This window comes from Mus pahari, chromosome 1 (genome assembly GCF_900095145.1).
Source record: "Mus pahari chromosome 1, PAHARI_EIJ_v1.1, whole genome shotgun sequence".
In the NCBI taxonomy this organism is placed as follows: Eukaryota; Metazoa; Chordata; class Mammalia; order Rodentia; family Muridae; genus Mus; species Mus pahari.
This window is the reverse complement of record NC_034590.1, coordinates 63,075,797-63,099,030: the sequence shown is the minus strand read 5'-3', so window position 1 is coordinate 63,099,030 and position 23,234 is coordinate 63,075,797. Positions and strand designations below refer to the sequence as shown.

Genomic DNA, 23,234 nt, shown 5'->3' with positions numbered 1-23,234 from the left:
CTCTCTCTCTCTCTCTCTCTCTCTCTCTCTCTCTCTCTTTCCTTTCTCCTTTTAGATAGGGCTTCTTTGTGTACTCCTGGCTGTCCTGAAACTCACTTTGGTCAGAGTGAGACCAGGCTGACCTCTAAATCAGACATTCTCCTGCCTCTGCCTCCTAAATGCAGGGATTAAAGTTGAGTCACCACTGCTTGGCTCCCTAGTCACATTTTTGGTTTAAAAAAAAAAAGTCAAGGCCAGCCCTATTGTATCTAACCACACATTTCTATATGTTTAAATTTTTCTTTATAGGCTGTAATACTGGTTATCTTAAAGTAGATCACTCTAGAAAGAGAATTTGAGGAAAGTCTTATTTTCAATTCTTTGAGTATTTTGTACATTGCATTTTGACCACAGTCGCTGCCCCCCTAATCCACTAATTCCCCCTAGGTTCACTTTTTGTCTCCTTTTAAAATGCATTATTTCCCTTTTTAAATCCATCCATCAAGGCTAATTTATGCTTTGCATATATTCTTAGATGTGTGGCCTTCCACTGGAAAGCAATCAACCCACCAAGAACTATACTGTTAGGAAGAACTCACTCTTTTGGAGGAGATTTTTGGTTCATAACCATACTTTTACTCCTTCGCCAAGTGTATTATGCATATACTGGTTTTAGAACAAAATGTTTAAAAATACAAAGAAAAAACTGAACATTTCTTATTTACCTACCTACAAATAAGTTAATTCATTTATTTATCAGTCACTACTTGTACTTGTTGGGTTCTTTTTTTTTTTTTTTTTTTTTTTGGTTTTGGCTTTTGGAGACAGGGTTTCTCTGTATAGCCCTGGCTATCCTCGAACTCAGAAATCTGCATATCTGCATGCCTCTGCCTCCAGAGTATTGGGATTAAAGGCGTGCGCCACCATGCCTGGCTTACTTGTTGGATTCTTATTGATGGTGATTTAAATAAATGAAGTTTTTCTCTGTGACCTGACAGACTTGACATATTAGGGTGCTGTGCCCATGTCCTGTCACCTGTGGTTTGTTAGTATTGTGTCATGTTCTCTGAGATTCTTGATGTGTACCCTTTTGGAATTAACATGGTACATTAATTTGAAACTCTTTGGAACCAAATTCACCTCTCTTCTTTTTTCCTATAGCTCTTGCACTAGAGGGAGGGCACCTCCCAAATTCCATTAAGTATGGGTTACTATTGACTTGCAGACCAAGGAAAGTAGAGTCAGAGGAGGAGCACTTCCGTTCTGACCTCCCACAACCATATGGATAACATTGGCAAGCTACTCCCTTCTTTCTGAGCCTGGCTGGGATCATCTGTCATCAAGCAATGAAAGCTACTCAACAGAATTTTGGCAAAACTCAAATGGGATGAAATGTGTGAAAATCTTAGCCAATCACTTTGTGATAGACACATGCATGATACTGTTTCTCCACAAGGAATTTGTGAGTATATAGCAGGAAATCCCATTACACGTACATTTAAAAGTATTGGAAGATTTTTACTTAAAGTAAAGCTACAATGAGCTTGAAGATTTAATTTATCTGCTAAGCAACCGCTGACATAGTATACAAATGTGGCTCTTTTCCTAGAAAGCATTATTAACCCAATTAAGCCGGAAGCATATCTGACCTGGTGTAGTCATCTTCAACCAGCATGTGCTTTGGAATTGGCGAGTACCTTCCTGGAGAGATGGGTGGCAGGGAAGTTTTGTATTCTAACGTTCCATTGTTACCAGACAGTAGATGATTTTCCATTGGTGGAGAATAAGCTAAGGAATTGGGGAAAGAAAAAGAAATGGAATCAAACCTTTTATGCAGATGATTTGATGTGTTACATTTCAGAGGATGAGTTAAAAAAATAAAAAAAACAAAAAAACAAAAAACAAAGGCTTTTCTTCATGCCAAAATTTTTTCTTGTTCTCCGATAAGGGTAAGGTGCTGTCCATTTGCATTTCCCACATATAAGTGCTTGGTGACTTTACACTTGGAAAGATGTAATAACAGTTATATTTGTAAGCCAAATTAGCATAATTAGAACTGAAGGAGAGAGACAACCACCATACATTTTCAGAACGATGACTAATTTTCTATTGAAACAAAAATGTTAGCTTCTAATTTCAGGACTCCCATTCACTTTACATAATTAATATCAAATTATCAAAAAGCAAGAGGCTCCCAAAGAGTAAATTCTCCTATAAAGAGTTCTCCATAAACATGCTGCACTTCCATCAGAGGAAGTCTGCAATCTCAGAAAAAGCATCTTTTCTTCTGCTTTTCCCTAATGTATCTTCTCACTGATCCTTGCTCTAAATCCTCAGACAAATCCTGTGGCGCTGGCGTCGGAACCACTGCTTAACTGAATGGAGTATATACAATCTCATGACTCTTACCCATCTCAAATGTAAAATGCAGAAGGCATGAAATTTCTCCATTCTTTCCAAGATAGTTTGGAAATCTTCCTTCTCTGAATCTCTGAAGGACATTTATTTTTATTTGCCTGACAGCCTCTTATTTTGGCTAAATTGCATTGCTATTAACACATTTCAGTTAGCTAGCCCTCCAGCCATGCTGCGGAAGGCAGGGCTTGTATTTCTTCCGCATCTTACATCTTACTTTACAATGTATGGTGCACATGTTAAATTACTTTAATTGATTAGAAAGTTTTATGTTCTGCCTTTTAAAAAAGTCTCGACCACTACATTTATTTGGCTTTACAAAGTGGCTCATAGATCCTCAAATCTGGCTCCGCTAAATTTATCAGGTTCAAAAGTTTCTGCAAGTCAGAGCTCGTTCCTATCCTGAGGTAAGGCTTATCTCAGATTAGGGCCTTCTTTGGGAAAAGAAAAAAAAAAAGGCCATTAGGAGGGTGAGATATTTGAGACCATTATTTCAAAAAGTAATAGCTCAGGTAATGGGCCTTTAGCTAAGGTTATTCAGCTTTTAAATTTTTCTCAAGAGAAGCATCTAAATCTAACAAAGATTCAACAACTTGCTTAAGGTGATAGTATTAACTAATAATCGGCCCTGGAGGCATTCCGGGTGTACCCATTCACAAATGAACTCTCAAAGTTCTAAATCCAGCAAGCTAACTTATGTCAACAAAAATATCCATTAGACTTACATAAAAAGTAAATTCTTTCTAAATTTAGTTCCAGAAGACAGAAGAGAGGGCACGAGGCCTAATTAGCAGTGGATTTGGTACAGTCCCCAGAATCGTGATTCACATTGTTGCCCTAGGAGTTCTGTGTCACCCACTGCTACAGACACAATGACTGATTATTTTCTTTCTTCTATAGAGTATAACAAATTCAGCTAAAGATAAAAGTTGTGATGACGACTGAAAATGGAGATTTATCATGCCAGGGGTCAATGTTCTCCCATAGAGAGAAGATAACAACTGTGGCTTGCTTCGCCAGCATCTGTATTTCACTCTCCTACATAGATCTAATCTAGGACAAGGGATAGAATGGCATTTGACAACTCCTGTTCTTTATCATCTGGAGCATCGTTTTAACACGATCGTAGTCACTGTGTTTAAAAAAAACATAGCACTTTGTCTTTTCATTAATGGTGGACCTGCCAACACATCAAGGTGTCCCACCTTCAAAACATGAGCTAAAGTCCCATGAAACAACATGGAAATGACGAATAGCATATTTTCCCTGAAGTATTTCCAGAAGCGGGACAAGAGTAAAATTGTAAGCAGAGGTGCAGATGCCTTTGTGGAGTCCCATTGTGTATAACTGGCAGGTTATCAGAGGGTGGCTCCAAGAATGGTACTTACAGTGAGTAATATCCGGTGGCCCATAAGGATCAGTCATATAAATGGTGGTGGGTTTGCCAACTTTTAGATAAACAACATCAGATGTGTTCTTCAATATCGCTACAGCCTCTTCGTGTGTAACTTCTTCTAAACTATAGTTATTTACCTGAAAGGGGAGAAAGAACAATATGAATGTTAAACCTATGAAGGGAAAGACAACCATCCAGGCAAACGGTTTGATATTTGGACCATGTGGTTGCTGGGATTTGAACTCAAGACCTTAGGAAGAGCAGTCAGTGCTCTTAACTGCTGAGCCATCTCTCTAGCCCTTAACATTCTGGATAGAACATACAGTTTAAGCTTTAACCAAAGCAGGATAGGCGCAGTCATGAACGTTATGAAACAAGTTAGCTTTGTCCATCTCTCTGAGGCAGCGACATGAGATGGCATGCAGAATAATATTTTTAGAAAAAAGCAAATATGCTTTTTAATATTTGCTATAGTTTTTATGATGAAAATAAAATGTCTGGTTAGGTATGCAGCTCAGTGACATAATTAATAATTACTGAGAATATATGGGGACCTTGGATTAGTTCCCAGCACTAAAAAATACAAACACAAAAACAGTACTGCCAAGAAAGAATGCACAAAATGCTCTGTACAATAATCGAAATAAACTTTAAAAAATAAAAAATAATTCAGAAGTTTCCCATTTTAATATATTTAAGTCAGTGTTACCATGTTGGGCATGTTATTTTTGTACTCTTGGACAAAGATCTAGAGTGACTGTCTATAACATTAACATAATTTAGCATTATGGCTTTTATTTTTTACTGCTTTAGCAGTGATTGAAATAATCTTTTCCTAGACCCTGTTAAGTTTGCATTTAATATGTTGGTACTATAATGTTGTAGCCCATGGATACAGAGGGCCATATAAAAAAAATCCATCAATATAACATACCATGTAAACAAACTGAAATAAAAAGAAAACATATACTAATCTCATTAGCTGTTGAAAAATCCTTTGACAAAAATTCAACACCTCTTCATGTTAAAAGTCTTGGAGCAATCAAGGATATACGCCTCATCCTTAAACAAAATAAAAGCAATATACACCAAGCCAATAGCCAACATCATATTAAATGGAGAGAAACTTAAAGCAATTCCATTAAAATCAGAGACGACACAAGGCTGCCCACTCTCTCTGGATCTTTTCAATATACTACTTGATGTTCTAGCTTGTGCAATAAGAAGACTAAAGGAGATCAAGGGGATACAATTTGGAAAAGAAGTAATCAGACTATTGCTACTTGCAGATGACACCATAGTATTCCTAAGTGACTCCCAAAAATCTACCAGAGAACTCCTACAGCCGATAAACACCTTCAGCAAAGTAGCTGGATACAAAATTAACTAAAAATCAGTAGCCCTCTTTTATACAAATGATAAATGGGCTGAGAAAAAAAAATGGAATCAACACCCTTCACAATAGCCACAAATAATATAAAATAACTTTTTTTAAAAAATTATTTTATTAGATATTTTCTTCATTTACATTTCAAATGCTATCCCGAATGTCCCCTATACCCACCCCCTGCACTGCTCCCCTACCCACTCACTCCCACTTCTTGGCCCTGGTGTTCCCCTGTATAGGGCATATAAAATTTGCAAGACCAAGGGGCCTCTCTTCCTAATGATGGCCGACTAGGCCATCTTCTGCTATATATGCAGCTAGAGAAAAGAGCTCTGGGGGTACTGATTAGTTCATATTGTTATTCCACTCTTAGGGTTGCACACCCCTCAGCTCCTTGGGTAATTTCTCTAGCTCCTCCATTGGGGGCCCTGGGTTCCATCCTATAGACTACTGTGGGCATCCACTTCTGTATTTGCCAGGCACTGGCATAGCCTCACAAGAGACAGCTATATCAGGGTCCTTTCAGCAAATTCTTGCTGGTGTATGCAATAGTGTCTGCGTTTGGTGGCTGATTATGGGATGGACCCCTGGGTCGGGCAGTCTCTGAATGGTCCATCCTTTTGTCTTAGCTCCAAACTTTGTCTCTGCAACTCCTTCCATGGGTATTTTATTCCCTATTTTAGGGAGGAATAAAGTATCCATGTGTTGGTCTTCCTTCTTCTTGATTTTCTTGTGTTTTGGAGATTGTATCTTGGGTATTCTAGGTTTCTGGGCTAATATCCTCTTATCAGTGAGTGCATATCATGTGAGTTCTTTTGTGATTGGGTTATCTCACTCAGGATGATATCTTCCACATATATCCGTTTGCCTAAGAGTTTCATAAATTCATTCTTTTTAATAGCTGAATAGTACTCCAATGTGTAAATGTACCACATTTTCTGTATCCATTCCTCTGTTGATGGGCATCTGGGTTCTTTCCAGCTTCTGGCTATTATAAATAGGGCTGCTATGAACACAGGGGAGCATGTGTCCTTATTACCAGTTGGAACATTTTCTGGGTATATGCCCAGAAAAGGTATTGCTGGGTCCTCCGGTAGTACTATGTCCAATTCTCTGAGGAACCGCCAGACTGATTTCCAGAGTGGTTGTACAAGCTTGCAATCCCACCAGCAATAGAGGAGTGTTCCTCTTTCTCCACAACCTTGCCAGCATCTGCTGTCACCTGAATTTTTAATCTTAGCCATTCTGACTGGTGTGAGATGGAATCTCAGGGTTGTTTTGATTTGCATTTCCCTGATGGCTAAGGATGTTGAACATTTTTTTCAGGTGTTTCTGAGCCATTTGATATTCCTCAGTTGAGAATTCTTTATTTAGCTCTGTACCCCATTTTTTTAATGGGGTTTTTTGAGTTTCTGGAGTCCATCTTCTTGAGCTCTTTGTATATATTGGATATTAGTCCTCTATCAGATTTAGGATTGGCAAACTCCTTTCCCAATCTGTTGGTGGCCTTTTTGTCTTGTTGACAGTGTCTTTTGCCTTACAGAAGCTTTGCAATTTTATGAGGTCCCATTTGTCAATTCTTGATTTTACAGCACAAGCCACTGGTGTTCTGTTGAGAAATTTTTTCCCTGTGCCCATATCTTCGAGGTTTTCCCCCACTTTCTCCTCTATCAATTTCAGTGTCTCTGGTTTTATGTGGAGGTCTTTGATCCACTTAGACTTGAGAGAATATTTTGATGTAACTCTAACCAAACAAGTGAAAGACTTATATGACAAGAATTTCAAATTTCTGAAGAAAGAAATTTAAAAAGATATCAGAAAATGGAAAGATCTCCCATGCTTATGGATTAGTAGGATTAACATAGTACAACTGGTCACCTTACCAAAAGCAATCTACAGATTCATTGCAGTTCCTTTAAAAGTTCCAACACAATTCTTCACAGGCTTGAAAGATCAATTCTCAAATTCATATGGAAAAACAAACAAACAAAAAAACAAACAACAAAACCCAGGGTAGCTAAAATAACATTGTACAATTAAAGAAATTCTTGAGTATCCACCATCCCTGATTTCAAGTTGTACTACAGAGCAATATTGATAAAAACAATGCACATCTATTCACACATGATTTTTGACAAAAAAAGCCAAAACCATACAATGGAAAAGGCAGACAATTTTCAACATTGGTGCTGGTCTAACTGGATGTCTGCATGCGGAAGAATTCAAATAGATCCATATTTATCACCCTGCACAAAACTCAAGTACAAGTGGACCAAAGGCCTCAACATAAAACCAAATACACTAAATCTAATAGAAGAGAAAATGGGGATTAGCTTTGAATGCATTGGTACAGGAGACAACCTCCTGAACAAAATATCAATAGCTCAGGCACTAACATCAACAATAAATGGAATCGCATAAAACTGAAAAACTTCTGTAAAGCAAATGTCAATTGGATAAAACAGCAGCCTACGGAGTGAGAAAAGATCTTTACCAACACTACATCTGACAGAGGGCTGATTTCCAAAATATATAAAGACCTCAAGAAGTTAGACAACAACAAACCAAATAAACCAAGTAAAAAATGGGGTACAAACCTAAACAGAGAATACTCAACATGGGAATCTCGAATGCCTGAGAAGCACTTAAAGTAATGTTCAATGTCCTTAGTCATTAGGGAAATGCAAATCAAAATGACTCTGATATTCTATCTTAACACCCATGGTTAAGATCAAAATCTTAAGTGACAGCACATGCTGTTGAGGACATGGAGCATAGGGAACTCTCCTCCATTGCTGATGGAAGTGCAAACATTTGCAGTCAATCTGGAAATCAATTTGACAGTTTCTCAGAGAACTGGCAGTAGTTCTACCTGAAGACTCAGCTGTGTACCACTTTTGGGCATATACCCAAAAGATGTCTACCACAAGGACATTTGCTCAACAATGTTCATAGCAGCTTTATTCATAATAGCCAAACTCTGGAAACAACCCTGATGTCTGTCAAGTGAAGAATGAATAAAGAAAATGTGGTTCATTTACATAGTTGAATACTACTCAGTTATTAAAAACAAGAAATTTGCAGGCAAATGGTGGAACTTAAAATATCCAGAGTGAGCTCACCCAGACCCCAAAGGACAAGCCTGGTATGTACTCACTGATAAGTGGTTATTAGCCATAAAGTACAGGATATCAATGCTGTAATCCACAGACTCAAAGAAGCTAAGTAACAACGAGGTCCCAAAGGAGGATGCTTGAATTTCATTCAAAAAGGGAAAAATAGTCATTGGTGGTTGATGGGGGGGAGGGAACTGGATGAGTGAGAATGGGGTTGTGGGATTAAGTCCAGGGTAAGCCAGGGAGAGAGGGCCAGGAGAGTGAATGGAAGTCATTGAAGACAGAGGGGGAAGGTGAGGGGAAGGGGGCCTAGGATGCCTCAGAGACCCGGGATTGAGGGAAGCTCCAAGGAGTCTATGAGGGTGACTCCAGCTGAGTCTTTTAGCTTTGGCAGACAGGTAGCCTGAAGTGGCCACCTCCTGTAGCCAGGCAGGATTCCCACTAACAACCCACCCACAAAACTTTCAACCCCAAATTTGTCCTGCATACTCTAAGTTCAGTGACAAAGATGGGGGAGAGACTGAAGGAATGGCGAACAAATGACTGGGCCAAATTAAGACCCACCCGTAAGAAAGAGCCAAACCCTGACACTACTAATGACACTCTGCTCTGCTTGCAGACAGGAGCATAACTGTCCTCTGAGAGCTTTCTCTCAGCAACGTATCGTAACATATGTAGAGACTCACAGCTTAACAGACTGAGCTCAGGGAGTCTGTGGAGGAGTCTAGGGAAGGACTGAGGGACCCGGAGGACATAGGAACTCCACAGGAACACCAACAGAGCTAACTAACCTGGGTCCTTGGGGGTTTCCAGAACTAAATCACCAACCAAAGAGCATATACAGGCTGGATCTAGGCCATCTTCTCCTCTGTAGTAGATGTGCAGCTTGGTCTTCATGAGGGTTCCCCAACAACTGGAGTTGTGGCTGTCCCGGACTCTCTAGCCTGCCTGTGATCTCTATTCTAACTGGGCTGCCTTGTCTGGTCTCAGTGGGAAAGCATGTGCCTAGTCCTGTAGTGACTTGATGTGCCAGGGTAGGTTTGTACCTAGGGGCTTGCTGCCCTGTTCTCTGAGGAGAAGGAAAGGGAAGGATGGGGGCTGGGGGGAAGGGCTCTATGAAGGGTGACTGGGAGGAAGGGGGCTGCATTTGGTATTAATTAATAAGGAAAAATAAATAATGTGACAAACAATTATCTGGGTTTATCTAGCTTTTGTTTTGTTTTTTTTTGGTATAACTCATATGCATGACTTGCTAAACTGAATTATAGTATCATTATTACAATGTACAAGATCTATTCTGAAAGTTTCCCTCGAAAATGAAACAGTTTATCGTCTTGCCAGCACTCCACGAGGTCTGTCTGTCTGTCTGTCTGTCTGTCGTCCCCCCCTCTCTGTATGGCTAAGAACTGAGCCCCAAACTTTGCAGATGTTACCCACACTTTCAGTTGTTGGCTATACCTCCAGCTATGAGTCTATGTTTTAAAGGAAAGAGTGTTGATGTTGTAAACTAAGGATTCACAGGTGAGCACATTTGAATGAATCACATTTCTGCAAGTATCACCAGCAGTGCGCCTCTCCTTATTGTTACAGAGAGAAGGCTTTATCAAGTGTTGTTATAATGTCACAGCAGGAATACTACACCAGATGTGTCCTAGATGTTACTGTGTCACTCTCCGTACCACGAGCAATCCAGACAACCAATACTACTACAATAATAATTTCAGACTTTACCCCAGTCACTATTGTATCTCTTGGACTAACCTGTGAATGAATACGAAAAGGATTAGAATGCACCGAATAAGTGATAATTAGTTTAATTAAAAAATAATAATTTCAACTCATTAGATTATAATTATATTCATAATTACCAATCACTAGCTTTTACTTTATTACTTCTAGGTACTCTTATATTCTGCTCTCACATTATATCAACCCTCCTATGCCTAGAAGGTGTAATATTTTCCCTATTTATTATAGTTTCAATAGCCACTTTAAATTCTAACTTCATAATCTCAATGCAGTTCTTACTAGTTTTCCATTAATGCAACCCAAAAGACATCACCAATGGATAAATGGAAATACATGTTCTAAATATATAATTAGAGATTAGCTTGGGATGCAGAGTCAGGTATAAGCTATCCTGAGCAACAGAGAAAACTGTCTTTTTTTTTTAAAAAAATGGACATTTTCTTTATTTGCATTTCATATGTTATCCCCTTTCTTGGTTTCCCCCACTCCCAGAAATCCCCTATACCTTCCCCACCTCCCTGCTTCTATGAGGGTGTGCCAGCACCCACACACCCACTCCTGCCTCCCCGCCCTAGAATTCCCATACACTGAGTTATCTATCTAGCCTTCATAGGACCAAGGACCTCTCCTTCCATTGATGCATGACAAGGGCATTCTCTGCTACATATGCAGCTGGAGCCATGGATCCCTCCATGTATATGCTTTGGTTGGTGGCTTAGTCCCTGGGAGCTCTGGTTGGTTGATAGTTGTTCTTCCTACGGGGTTGAAAACCCCTTCACCTCCTTCAGTCCTTTCTCTAACTCCTCCATTGGACAAATACAGAGGCGAATGCTTGCAGCCAACCATTGGACTGAGCACCAGTTGAGGAAAAAACTGTCTTACTGAAGTTTATATATATATATATATATATATATATATATATATATATATATATATATAAAACATGTTATAAATATNATATATATATATATATATATATATATATATATATATATAATGTGTAACCTACAAATTACACACAATAATTTAACATAGGAAGAGTTTAATAAATAATCATACAGTAGAGCAATTCTAACAAAAATTATCAACCTCACCAACCTTGGACTCTTATTCAATAAAATAAGGGAAAATAAAATACAAGTATGGTACTACTCTGATCACTTCTTTGATAACTGACCTGTGATTAACACCAGCTAGCACATGCTAGATGATGAGTCTATGGAAAGAGATGACTCATATTCCAGGTAGGCTGGAGACTGATGCTGTATGTTTTCACTGTAGTACACAGAAAATTGGAGCTATGGATAAGTGAGGCTGTGATACACTTTCTCCTATCGACTTTAGTCATATATGATCATCAGCACCACTTTTTCTATTATTTCCTTATAAATACTAATAATTTCAGTATGTATACATGGGCTAAAATAAATGCTGGTGCTATTGTATTTTATACATACTAACTTCTTGCAGTGATGCTTCTGTCTTCTGTAAGATAAATATAAAATAAGATAAATATAGGTTATTGTGGTATTCTGGTGCTTCATTGTTTTAGTGAATGTCATTGGTCTGATCAGTGATAGAGGCCATCTCTTCGGCTCCTACTGTGTATTTTTAAATAAATCAAATAATTTATTTTCTTTGTAGCTCTATAGGTAACTCTAATAATTGGATCCATTCTACAGATGAGAATAAAATGACACTTAAAGTGCTAAGCTTAGAGCAAAGTGGACACACAGGCTCCAAATGGAAATACAGCAGTTAGGTCAGAGGCCTACTAAAAGATCAAAACTAGTCTATCCTCGGTGCTCATATTTAGGGTTTGTCTAGTTGTTTTCTTTGTCTTTCGGAGAATAGTTTCCACAGAGATATAAAAGCAGTTAGATCCTGGGCCTGCCACTTTAAGATCAGATGTGCAACCTGAAAAAAGAAAAAGAAAAAACAAAACAAAACAAAACAAACAAAAAAAAAAAAACCAAAGCCACGCAGGTCACACCTCCCCTAGTATGCTGCTCCCTAGCTCCCCTAGTCAGGACAGGAATTTATAAACAAATGTAGTTATCAATGTCTTTTGAACAAAGAACTCTAATGCCTGCCTGGAGACCAGCTTGAGGCTATGTCTAGGCTCCTTACTTACTCTGTCAGAAAACAGAAAAGTAGAGGCTCTCTCATGTGTGTTCTGTCTTTCACCTTCTTCCTCTCTCTCCTTTCAGGTCTCCCTGATGCACTATTCAGAGCAGATAACTCTTCTACTCTCACTTCGAGTTAATTCTCTTAATAACTTTTTAAAAGTGTCTATGATGCCCTCTGTGTTGCCATCACGCCACCTCTGGTTTTATCTACTGTCCCTTCTTATATTCTCCCACTCAGGGCCCAACAATGGCTCCTGTGGTGGAAGGCATTCTTTCTCCTGATAAAGCCCATTTTCTCAAGGGTAATTTTGATAAGCTCCTTTCCCAAGCTTGCCTTCCTCTGTTTCTCCTTAGCACATACACAACCAAGTATTAGAAAAGCCAGAATAGTGCACAGCAATAGAAATATGTATAGAAATGGATATTTTCTTTAAAAACCTGATCGCCAAGCTAGATATCTTTTAAAGTTATGATCATGACCCTAGAAGCATCTACATTGAGAAAATAAAAGAGAAACAAATGTTGGAGTCACAAAAATGATAAGGGCATGGAAGAGGACTCCAGGGGCTGTGAACCAACTGAATCAGATTATAAGTGACATCAAAGTTCTAATTTGGCAAGGACTCATTGTCTTTCTCCCCAGGGTACAGAAACCATACAGCGTGATTATGAGTGAAAGAAAAATATCGTCAGTGTTTATTAAATCCTACCTATTACTACAGTTAAAGTGGAGAGTAGATTTTAAGGACAGACTTCATACAACCAAGAAAATATTGATGAGAATGGTAACTTAAGCCAATGGTAGATCTAGGCAGATGAGTGGGAAAGAGGACATTGGTTGGATTAGTGTTAGTTTAAGATAATGGCAGCTTGGTTTATTTTTGTTTGGTGGCCAACGAATTGAAGCATTGACATGAATTTTGGTCCTGGAGCAGGTGCTTTATCATTTTGGCAAAAGAGCACACTGATTAAGTAAGAGCACATGCATTTGAGGCTAGGCAGATGGCTCATTGTGTAAAACATGCTTGCTGTGAGTCTGGTGCTTTAGAACTCAGGTAAAACTGGACATGGTAGTTCACGCTTCTGAAATCCAAAAATGCCTTATAGGCAGATGGGGGCCAGACACAGGATAATCTTCAGAGGTGTGAGGACCAGCTAGAGTGGCTTACATAGTGGGAAAGCGATCCTGTCTCAAACATGGTCAGAAGACAAGGAACAATGCCTGAAGTTTGTCCGCTAGTGTCCACATGTATGCTTTGTATGAACATGCTTGAACAGACACACATGAATAAGATACACATATACAGTATACAAGTACACACATGGTCACCCATGTACACACACACACACACACACACACACACACACACACAAACACACACACACACACAGTCACTAGGCTGCCTTTTACATGGACTGAGATTTGAGCTCCTTGTCTTGGTGTTGCACAACTCTGTTTTTTTGGAAATCCTTTTTAGCCTTCTAAGCTTCAGTTGTGTTGCCTATCAAATAGGAATGGCAATGGTCCCCGTCTTGAAGGGTTTCTGCAGTGTATGTGGTAGGTGCTGGCCTTAATGTTGGCTTTTGACCTTGGTACTCTTCATTGTCACTATCTACCTCACTTCCCAGGAAACAGGATTTCTTGGCAAAATTTTCTTGCTGATCATTTTTCTACAAACATCTGTGAACTGAGAGTTTAATTAGGGTTCTTCTGATGAAGCTTCTGTATGGTCTTTTAAAAAAATTAGAATAGTGTGGGATCCGGACCCAAATGTGTTCTTTTGTGCTGAAGTCTTCAAAATTGTTTTTCACAAAGTGGGTTTTTTTTGGTTAATTATGTGTGTGCATTATACTATGAACTTTCAACATAAAGGGTCTACAGCTGGAGATGATTGTATGTAGAGAGAAGAGACATTACATTGATTGGTTAGCTGTTCCAGTCATTGGTTTTCATTGTTTTTTGATTTTTTTATTTTAATTTTGTATTAAGCATTTGACTATTGTGGTGAACACTGACCAACTGGCCTGGTTTCAGGAAAAGAAGCGATGCGTGTTTTAGTAAGATGCTGTCTGTGGGAATCACTCCACAGAGGGGGCATGTATGCAGCCTCAGCTCATACTTGCAGCAGTAAAGAGGACTGAGGCCAAGACCAACAAGCTGGAGGTAAGATGACTCATTCTCTCAACAGAAGAGAAGGCATGTATCTGGAGCATCAAATGCAGGGTGGCAAGCCAGCTGATGACAAAGGCGCTGGGGATCTACAGAAAGGGGACCTGACCAGCTGTGTAGAAAATCAAATAAGTGTGAGTGAGTATCTACATCACAGGGTAAAAGTAGGGGGCTGGAGGGTAGAAGAAGCAGGAATGATCAGGAGCCTGTGAAATGCAGACTGTGAATGAATACTTGACTTTCCATTTTCATGAAAGACTATGTCTGGGGAACAGGATGGGAGAGGTGATTAAGGACGTAGGATTATCTAAAAAGATAATATAAAGAAATATGTGATTCAGAACCTGGAGAAAACCCCTAAGCTCCAGTGTTAAACTTTTAAAAGGGAGACAGAGTAGCTGGTTATTAGATCATGAAATAAATTAAGAAAATCAATCCAATGCAGTAATATCAATGGTATGAAAATAAAACTGTATAACCCCATGACAGAAATCTTTATAGTATATTGAAAGAAACTGTTGATAATAAAATTCCTTCTGAAATAATAAATCTTAATAAATAGGAAATATGAGGGTATGCTTATTTTTGGTTAATCAATATTTTTTTTTGGTTTTAATTTTTGCAACAGTAAATATTCATCAGTATTTTTATAACAAGATTAAGTTTTGGGCAAAACAAAACAAAAGCAACTTAAATAAAGAAGAATGGAAGCTAAGTAGGGAGACCAAAGACTGCACGCTGTTTGCATGCTCTAGGGCTCTCTTCTCTCTGCTACCACTAAGAATACATTCATTAAATCTGATTTTTAAGTTGAGTCTAAGTCTCTGGTTCTTCTCAGTGTATTGCCACAACACAGCATAAGGCAATCTCAGGAGAGACCTGACATTGAGCAATGAAGAGGGCTGCATCTTATGTGCAATTTAAATTGATCAGAAACACTAACCATATGTTAAACTTGTTTAAATCTGAGTATTTTCAGGAACGGAGGACCTGCTCAATTCTCCTTGTGTTGTGTATGGTAATACTTTATCAAAAGGATTCATGATTAAATGCAGTTATATATCACAGTGTCAAAGACAATGCTTCTCTGGTGATTTTGAGAATGACTAGATAGGTTTCAGTTTTTAGGTTCATGATTTTTTTTTTTTTTGAGTCTCCCAATTCATTTACTTGGAATTTCATGTGTCAAGTGAAGATAATGCTTGTGTTTATTTGGTCGTTTGTGTTTGGGAGGAAAGAATGATACCATGAACTTGCAGAAACCCTGTATAAAAGAAATGCTATGCAGATAGAAACCAAATAATCATAGTCAGACCCTGAGCTGCTGCTGAGCCTGCTTCTAGAAATAGCTTCTTCCTGGGAGGATGCTGTCACCCCTACTGCGCTCAACCCTGCTCCTGCAGTGTCTCTTCTTACCTTTATCTGCCCTTACTCTTTACAAGATGAATGACAAAATTATATTCTTTTTTTTTTTTTTTTTTTTTTGCATTCTTCCACGTGATCATTATAAATTCCTGGCCCTTAACAAGGTTTGAAATGAGCTAAATATGCTGTAAAATAATGACTATGACATGTCCATCAGGATCAGAAGTCCCTACTTACAGAAGGAGTGGGGCAGCCGTGCTGAGTCCTGCTTTCTATTTGTGTTAATCAGAGAGGGCACGAAGAAGCTTGAAGGTTATTCAGGCAACTGCATTGGATGTTCAGTTTGGGCCAGGTAGGGACATACATATTAAAACCCCTCAGAAGGAAAGGGAGCCCTGGGTCCCCCCAGCCTCTAAGGCACAATCAGAGCTCCAGCCGGATGGACTTTCTTCCCCCAGAAATCCTTCATACATTTCTTAATCCTTCCTTTTGTTGGCTGAAGCTTCCTCCATGTTACTGGTCACTAAAAGGACAGGGCAGTGTGATGCTCAGGGCAATTCGTGAGGCATAGGAAGCTATTTCATCAATAGTGACCACATTTATGGTTATTTCTTGTGTTGTGTAAAATATATGAACACAATGTCCTGTTTTTTATTTTTTTGTATTTTTGTTTTGTTTTGTTTTGTTTTTTTTTGTTAACTTGATACAAACTCGAGTCATTTGAAAAGAGGAAACCTCAATTGAGAAAATATCCCTGCTAGACTGGCCTGTGGACAAGTCTATGGGGACATTTTCCTGATTAATAATAAATGTGGGAGGGACCATCCCACTGGAGATGATGTTACCCTTGGGCCTGTGGTCCAAGGAGCAAGCTAGTAAGCAGCCCTCCTCCATGGCTTCTGCTTCTGTTCCTGACTCCATGTTCCCACCATGCTTGACTTCCTTCTGGGATGGAGTGTAATTTGAGAGTGGCAAGGGAGTTGCAAAATGAAGTAAACTCTTCCCCTCTAAGCTGTTTCAGGTTCTAGATTTATCACAGCAATAGGAAAATAGGAACCTTCATTCATATATATATATATATATATATATATATATATATATATGCCATTTAAAGATACTTGCGTGTACTAGAGGCAACTTTTGTGCTTTACTAGTGGGGGGTGTTATTAAAATCAATTTTGGCTCAGTGATGCAATACTTGCCTTATATATACAGAGCCCTGTGTTCAGTTCTTACCACCATAAAACAACAACAACAACAAAAGAAATCAAATCAGTAGTTAATTTTTATAAAACTAGTAAGCAGTATATGGAGAGGCTAAAACTATTAAGAGTGATAGATCAGTATTAGTGCTTGAACTTTGGAAGACTCCACACTATTGGAATCGGATACATGGTAGCTGAGTGGCCAAGTGGTTACATAGCATTCATGAGCTTTGTTAAATCCCCAGAGACTACAAAAAATACTACTAATAATTGAATGACATATAATACCTGTAGAGAAAGTTATGTAAACAAGGATATAAGCAACATAAAAAAATAAATCAACAGGAAAGATTTAATCCTTAAACTAAATCAATGGAGTTGTGTTGATGTAAAAGTTATGGCATTTGAGATAAACTAGAAAGGAGTCTGAGAAATAGGAACTACTCCAAAAGCCTTCCAGGTGACCGTAGGTGACTACACATTGATACTGCTGCCCTTAGGGGAGCAGTGTCAGTGGGGAGCGGGCTCAGGCTGGGTTAGCTTAAGGTTGGATCGGTTTTGTCCTAGGTCCCATGTGAGAATCATTTGGAAAACAAACCCAAATGACTATAACCTCTGTGTCAGAGAGGTTCTTATTTATTTGGGATTGATTGAGGACTGGGAATTCATGGTGCTCAGAAGCTAACCATGAGATCCTGGTATATGAATGGGACTAAGAACCGGAGTCATTGAATTGGAGGGTGAATGGAACATAGCCATTAGGGAATCATTTTGTAGGCCTGTATCCAGTTTCATGACTTACTAGTTACATAGTTTTGGGAATTTTCTGACTCCAGTTGAGAACAGTGTGGCAAGTACCCTGACTATCTCCTGAGGGCAAGTATGAGCAGTGCATGCTTCTCTATGCACAGTTGTTTGACCTGTGGAAGCATTGAAGTCATTGACGATGGAAGGATTAGAGCTCATGTGCTTATCTAAGGTGAATTGCCACCACCAGTGGATGTCCTGCTTCTCACTCAGATAATTTCCACATATTTGCATTGTCTTCAGTATAACGCCAATTGTTACTGATGTTTAAATAACACCAGGCAGTTTTATAAAGCTATCCAAAAGTTAACCAATTTAAGTCCTTACAACCAATATTCATTCAGAAAAAGTGGGGGTTTTTCTACTCCCTAAACTTATTTGATGTCTTTACCATCTCCGTAGCTTAGAAGTAAAACAAAAAACCTTTTATACATCCCAGAGTATGCTCCACTGAATTCTAGCTGCGAGTGTTTTATAAGTATCCTTTTAATGAAAGGATTCCATGAGAAATAAGGTTGAAATGAATAGATTTAGTAAAAATATTTCCTTAGTTGATTACTAAGATCTTTGTAATGCTTTTTATATGTTGATTTTCACATGCTGCTAATATCACTTTTATATGCTAATTTATTGTTTTAATATGCTTCTTATATGTTTATTCAGGAGCCTCAATAGAAGCACATACACATTTCAGAATTTTCTAATCTTTTATGGTTTAAAGAATTCTCAACTGAAGAATATCGAATGGTTGAGAAACACCTGAAAAAATGTTTAGATTCCTTTAAAATAACATAGGAAATGTACTAATGTTTAAAAACACATAGTGGGAAATGCTAATTTAAGGCACATAGTAATGATAGTATGGTACAAAAATCAAAATAAGTGAACAAGGATGCCCTCAGCTTGCCTACAGTGACTTGATAGATTAGGGTCTACCCATGACTAATACATACTTCCTCAAAGTCTGAGTCCAGTGTTTTTCCACTTGACTTCTATGCATTCATTTATCTATCATCCTTTCCTTCCTTTACTACTTCCCTTTTAAGGAAAGAAGAGACGAATTCATTCTCTGTAAAAGTATATAAATTCTCTTACTGACAGTTTTTCTTTAAATGTCAAGTAGAGGTTATAGAGGGGAAAGTGTAAGATTTTTAAACCTTAAATTCTAATGTGACAAGTAGCTTGACAACCAACAACTAATGTTACTGATGTAAAAATGACAAATGATACTAGATTTTAAGTCTCAGGGATTTTATGCAGAGATGGTAAAAAAAAAGTTTACATTTTTATAATATATTTGGCTCTGAGGAGCATCTTGCTAAGGTTTAAGAAGAAACACTGTATGGAAGTATATGAAAGATTAAAAAAACCCCAAACTTTAATGATGCCAGCTTTTGACCATCTGTCTCAAGATATTCAAGATTAAGTAATAATCTATTCACTCGGATTTCAACAGTAAGTTTCCTGTGTAAGCCACAAGCACCTGCTATCTCTGGCAATTAAACAAACAGACAAAAAATTTCAATGCCTTGAAGCAAAGGACATTAAAAATATTACATGGAATTATACAATACATACCAGATATTTGGGTGACCATAAAATAGACAATTAGTTGGCCATATAACCTCATTTCAGACACTATGAGCTTGTGGCAAAGTAGACAGTATTATTCATCTTTACAGCATAATTTGTGTAAAATTGCCTAGGTCTTTAAATGTAGAAAATAAGATAGTAAGGAACCCAAAGATGTTTTTTAGTGAAAATTTTTAATAAAAAAATAAATGTGTGATAACAAATGTTGGTAATTTCTTTATGTTCTACCCAGCATCTACCTAGTCAGAAAAAGACATAGACTGTCTAACTCAGACGTGCTTATTAGATACTAGTTCTCAATCCTGTAAGAGATCTGGTGAATATGGCATTAAATGTTTAAACTTGCTATGACAGACAGAGACTCCTAAATCCTAACAGTGACCCACCTCCCATTCCCCAGAAGGTCTCCAAAAAGATATGGGCACACCAACAAAGGACTCTACCTGTATTGGGACACACAAACTACTGTACAATACTGACCCTATGCCTTATACACTGCCAGTGTTCTGCATAAACTGTGGACAAACAGGGGACACCCGGAGAATTGAATGTCTCATATTGGGTAAGAGTAGGTGAAGTCATCTCTCTCATGTTCCTCCTCCACAGACAAAAGCCTCTCTTCTTCTGGGCCTGATGGCCGGACTGCCTCTGGCTGCGTTGCAATGGAGACCGCAGAGACATGGGAGAACTGTTTAAGTAATGGAATATAGACTCACTTCTGTCATTTTAATTAATATATGACATCTAGATTATAATGTATGCTTCTCATGTCACTGATTACATTGATGGCTAAGCTAATTGTATCTTGACAGCTAAAGAACAGGCAACTAACTCCTTACCCCAAGGTAATTCACCACTGTGTTAGCTCATTTGGCAACACATTTACTAGTTAAGACTACCAGATCTCTTATTAACACGACAGACAGGTTTTTCTTGCTCACAGATTTCATGATGAAAGATACACAGGTGTCAAATTTGACTTTTTGTTACTCCCTTATCTAAAAAAACCCCTCAGTTTGTAGTGACTGTTCCCCAGTGATCAACCACCTGTCTTATGGTAAATAATTGGATAGAAAAAGTAAACATAGCACAGGGTCCCCAATGGAGGAGCTAGAGAAAGGACCCAAGGAACTGAAGGGCTTTCCAGCCTCATAGGAGGAACAACAATATGAATCAACCAGTGACCCCAGAGCTCCCATAGACTAAACCACCAACCAAAGAGTACACATGGAGTGACTCAAGGCTTCTACTCCATACGTATAGAGGATGGCCTTGTTGGTCATCAGTGGGAGGAGAGGCCTTTGATCTGAAGAAGGCTCCATGCCTCAGTGTAGGGGAATGCCAGGACCAGGAAGCAGGAGTGGGTGAGTTGGTGAGCAGGGGTAGGGTGTAGGGAGTAGGGATTTTTCAGAGAAAAAAACTAGGAAAGGGGATAACATGTGAAATGTAAATAAGGTAACTAATTTAAAAGAGTAAACTTTATGCAAGGTCTGAGGATATGAAATCTTAAGATTGGGCAGTGAAGATATGGCAGTATAAACTTGTACATATATATGAAAAGGGGATTGGTCATTGCCATTTCTAAGGGCAGGAATATAAAGGGAGAAAAGTATAGAAAATAATTCTCAATGCAATGAGAAAAAATATATGTGATGGTGGTTCGTATCTAGAATGTATCTGTGGGGAAGTATTACATTCTCCACTCTTAAAGGGTCCCATCAGAAATGAAATATCACTTCACACAGTTGATTTTCTGTGAGATTGTGAGGTTACAAACAAAAATAACATTTAAGATTTAAATTCTGAAACATAAGAATTTCCTTTTCTTTTTCTTTCTTTTTTATTTATTTATTGAGGAGCTATGTAAACGTTGCTTTTATTTCCTCACATGGAGGGATGAGATGAGAGCCATACCCAAGTTGTGAGAATACCTTGGGCTGAGCCCAGAGCATTTCTTTCTTTGTTCTAACTAGGCTTAGAAGCTTCTAGCCTCTGTACAATCCAGTCTTCCAAGCTGACTGTCTCCACATAAGAACTTTCTTACAAGAAACTATATACTCTATATAGTATGAATTAGGAGATGCTCAACATGAACTTCCCATAAGTGTGAAGCCAAGGAGGAGGATAATATGACCATGCTGCTCTCTCAAGGCTGCAGTCTCAGTTACTAGGTGATTGGAGACTTTCAGAACTGTGGACTTAGAACCTTGTAGCCACAAAGCCTAAGAAAACTAATGGGAGTTCAATATAAACTAATTTTTATTTGTTGCCCTTCTCAGGATTTTGCTATGCAAGCAGTAGCCCAATATGGAGTTTCATTTTCGTGCCAGTGTACTTAAAGTACTCTGATGGGTAATATATTGGGGACGTTTTCCTAAGGACCAAAGGAAGGAAGTGGGGTAAACAGCTTCAGAAAGAATGGCATATTTAGAATGCTGCAGCTGGTAAGTCACAGAGTCTAAATCATGTGCACTTCCTTTGGGGAGAGAAGAGAGGAAGAGTATGATAAAAGACATTATAAAGTAGGGGTTAAACAGAGTGATAGGGGAGCAGTAACATATCTTGGGGGCTGAAGTAAGATAATTGGTGTTCAGGGTAGCATCACTAATTATTTTTTTGTTTGTGTTTCTCTCCCAGGGTCATTCTTTTTTCTTTCAGAACATTTTAAAGTGAATAATTTTCTTTCATTCCCAGATTCTACTTGTCGGTTGCCTTGGAAGTACTAATTATGGTTTTCCTTATATAGGACAGAAGGGAACTATTATTGTGGAAGGTTCATTTAAAAAAAAACACATTCATTCCTTAACACTTAAAAACAGGGAAGAATTATGTCATAGCTATTTTTGAAATTATTATATTTACAATGAATGCAAAAATTATCATGGAAAAAACCATGGCATTTGAAAAAATCATTGGTATAGTTATATGGATATAGGGGCCTTTTTATTCTTAGACTTTAGAAATATGTCTAGAGATTTAGGCCCATCTTCAAAAAATCAACAGGCAGGTCTAGCATGACTTTACAATGACATCAGACTAAGGAATGCGGGGAAAGTTACATCTGAGCTCTAAGTATGTAAAAGTTGAAACCTGTCCTAAGGTAGCCATTTCTTAAAAGTTTCCTCTTTATTTTCAATGTAGAAGATGGTTTCACACTTTATTCTAATGTCAATATTTTAAGTAATTAAGTTTATATGATAAGCAAAAGTTATTTATATCTTAAGTACCTAATATATTTTTTCTCGTTTGAAAATGCAGCATTAAAAGATCAATATCCAAAGCATTCAAAGAAACAAAAGTTTCATAGCCTCTTGAGAATGAAAACAGTGGTGACTTTAGGTGGTCAAGAATTTGGAAGCCCTGAGTAGCAAGTGTGACCGAAGGGGTCTTATTGGTACCTTTTCCTCTGTCTCCTCCCTCCTTTCCTTTCCTTTCCTTCCTTCCTTCCTTCCTTCCTTCCTTCCTTCCTTCCTTCCTTCTTTCCTTCCTCCCTCCCTCCCTCCCTCCCTTCCTTCTTTCCTCTATTACTCCCTCCATTTCCTACTCCATCTTTCCCTGTCTCTTTTTCCCTCCCTCCCTCCCTCCCTCCCTCCCTTCCTTTTTTCCTTCCTTTCTTATTTTAGCCTGTACAACTTGACTGGATGTTTTTCTCACAGAAGAGGTCCTTCCTAAAAACTAGCTACTCTTTGGCAAATGGTAGTTGGATGAGATACTCATTAAACTACTAACTAAATTGTAATCAAAGGGAGGAGAGACAGAATCAACTGACAGATCAATGAAATGAATGCCATCCAGTACAAGGGAAATATTATATGCTAATATAAGTATTATTTGATGTGATGAACATGGATGGACAGCCAGGTTGAATCGTCTGCAAAGCCAGTTCCCTTCATCTTCAATTATGGCTGAGTTAGGAAATTTCT

At 38.3% G+C, this 23,234-nt stretch overlaps 1 protein-coding gene across 23 annotated transcripts in view; it reads right to left on the bottom strand.

Moving 5' to 3' along the window:
• The window catches only part of Dlg2 (discs large MAGUK scaffold protein 2), a 1,883,913-nt gene that overhangs the window by 447,574 nt on the left and 1,413,105 nt on the right, over positions 1–23,234 (bottom strand). For all 23 annotated transcript variants that reach the window (XM_029535332.1, XM_029535281.1, XM_029535286.1 and 20 more), the window contains 2 exons: positions 3,783–3,927; positions 1,629–1,767 (listed from right to left, as the gene is read on the bottom strand). In XM_029535332.1, the coding sequence (XP_029391192.1) occupies positions 1,629–1,767; positions 3,783–3,927 (284 nt within the window). The remainder of the gene's footprint in view (positions 1–1,628; positions 1,768–3,782; positions 3,928–23,234) is intronic.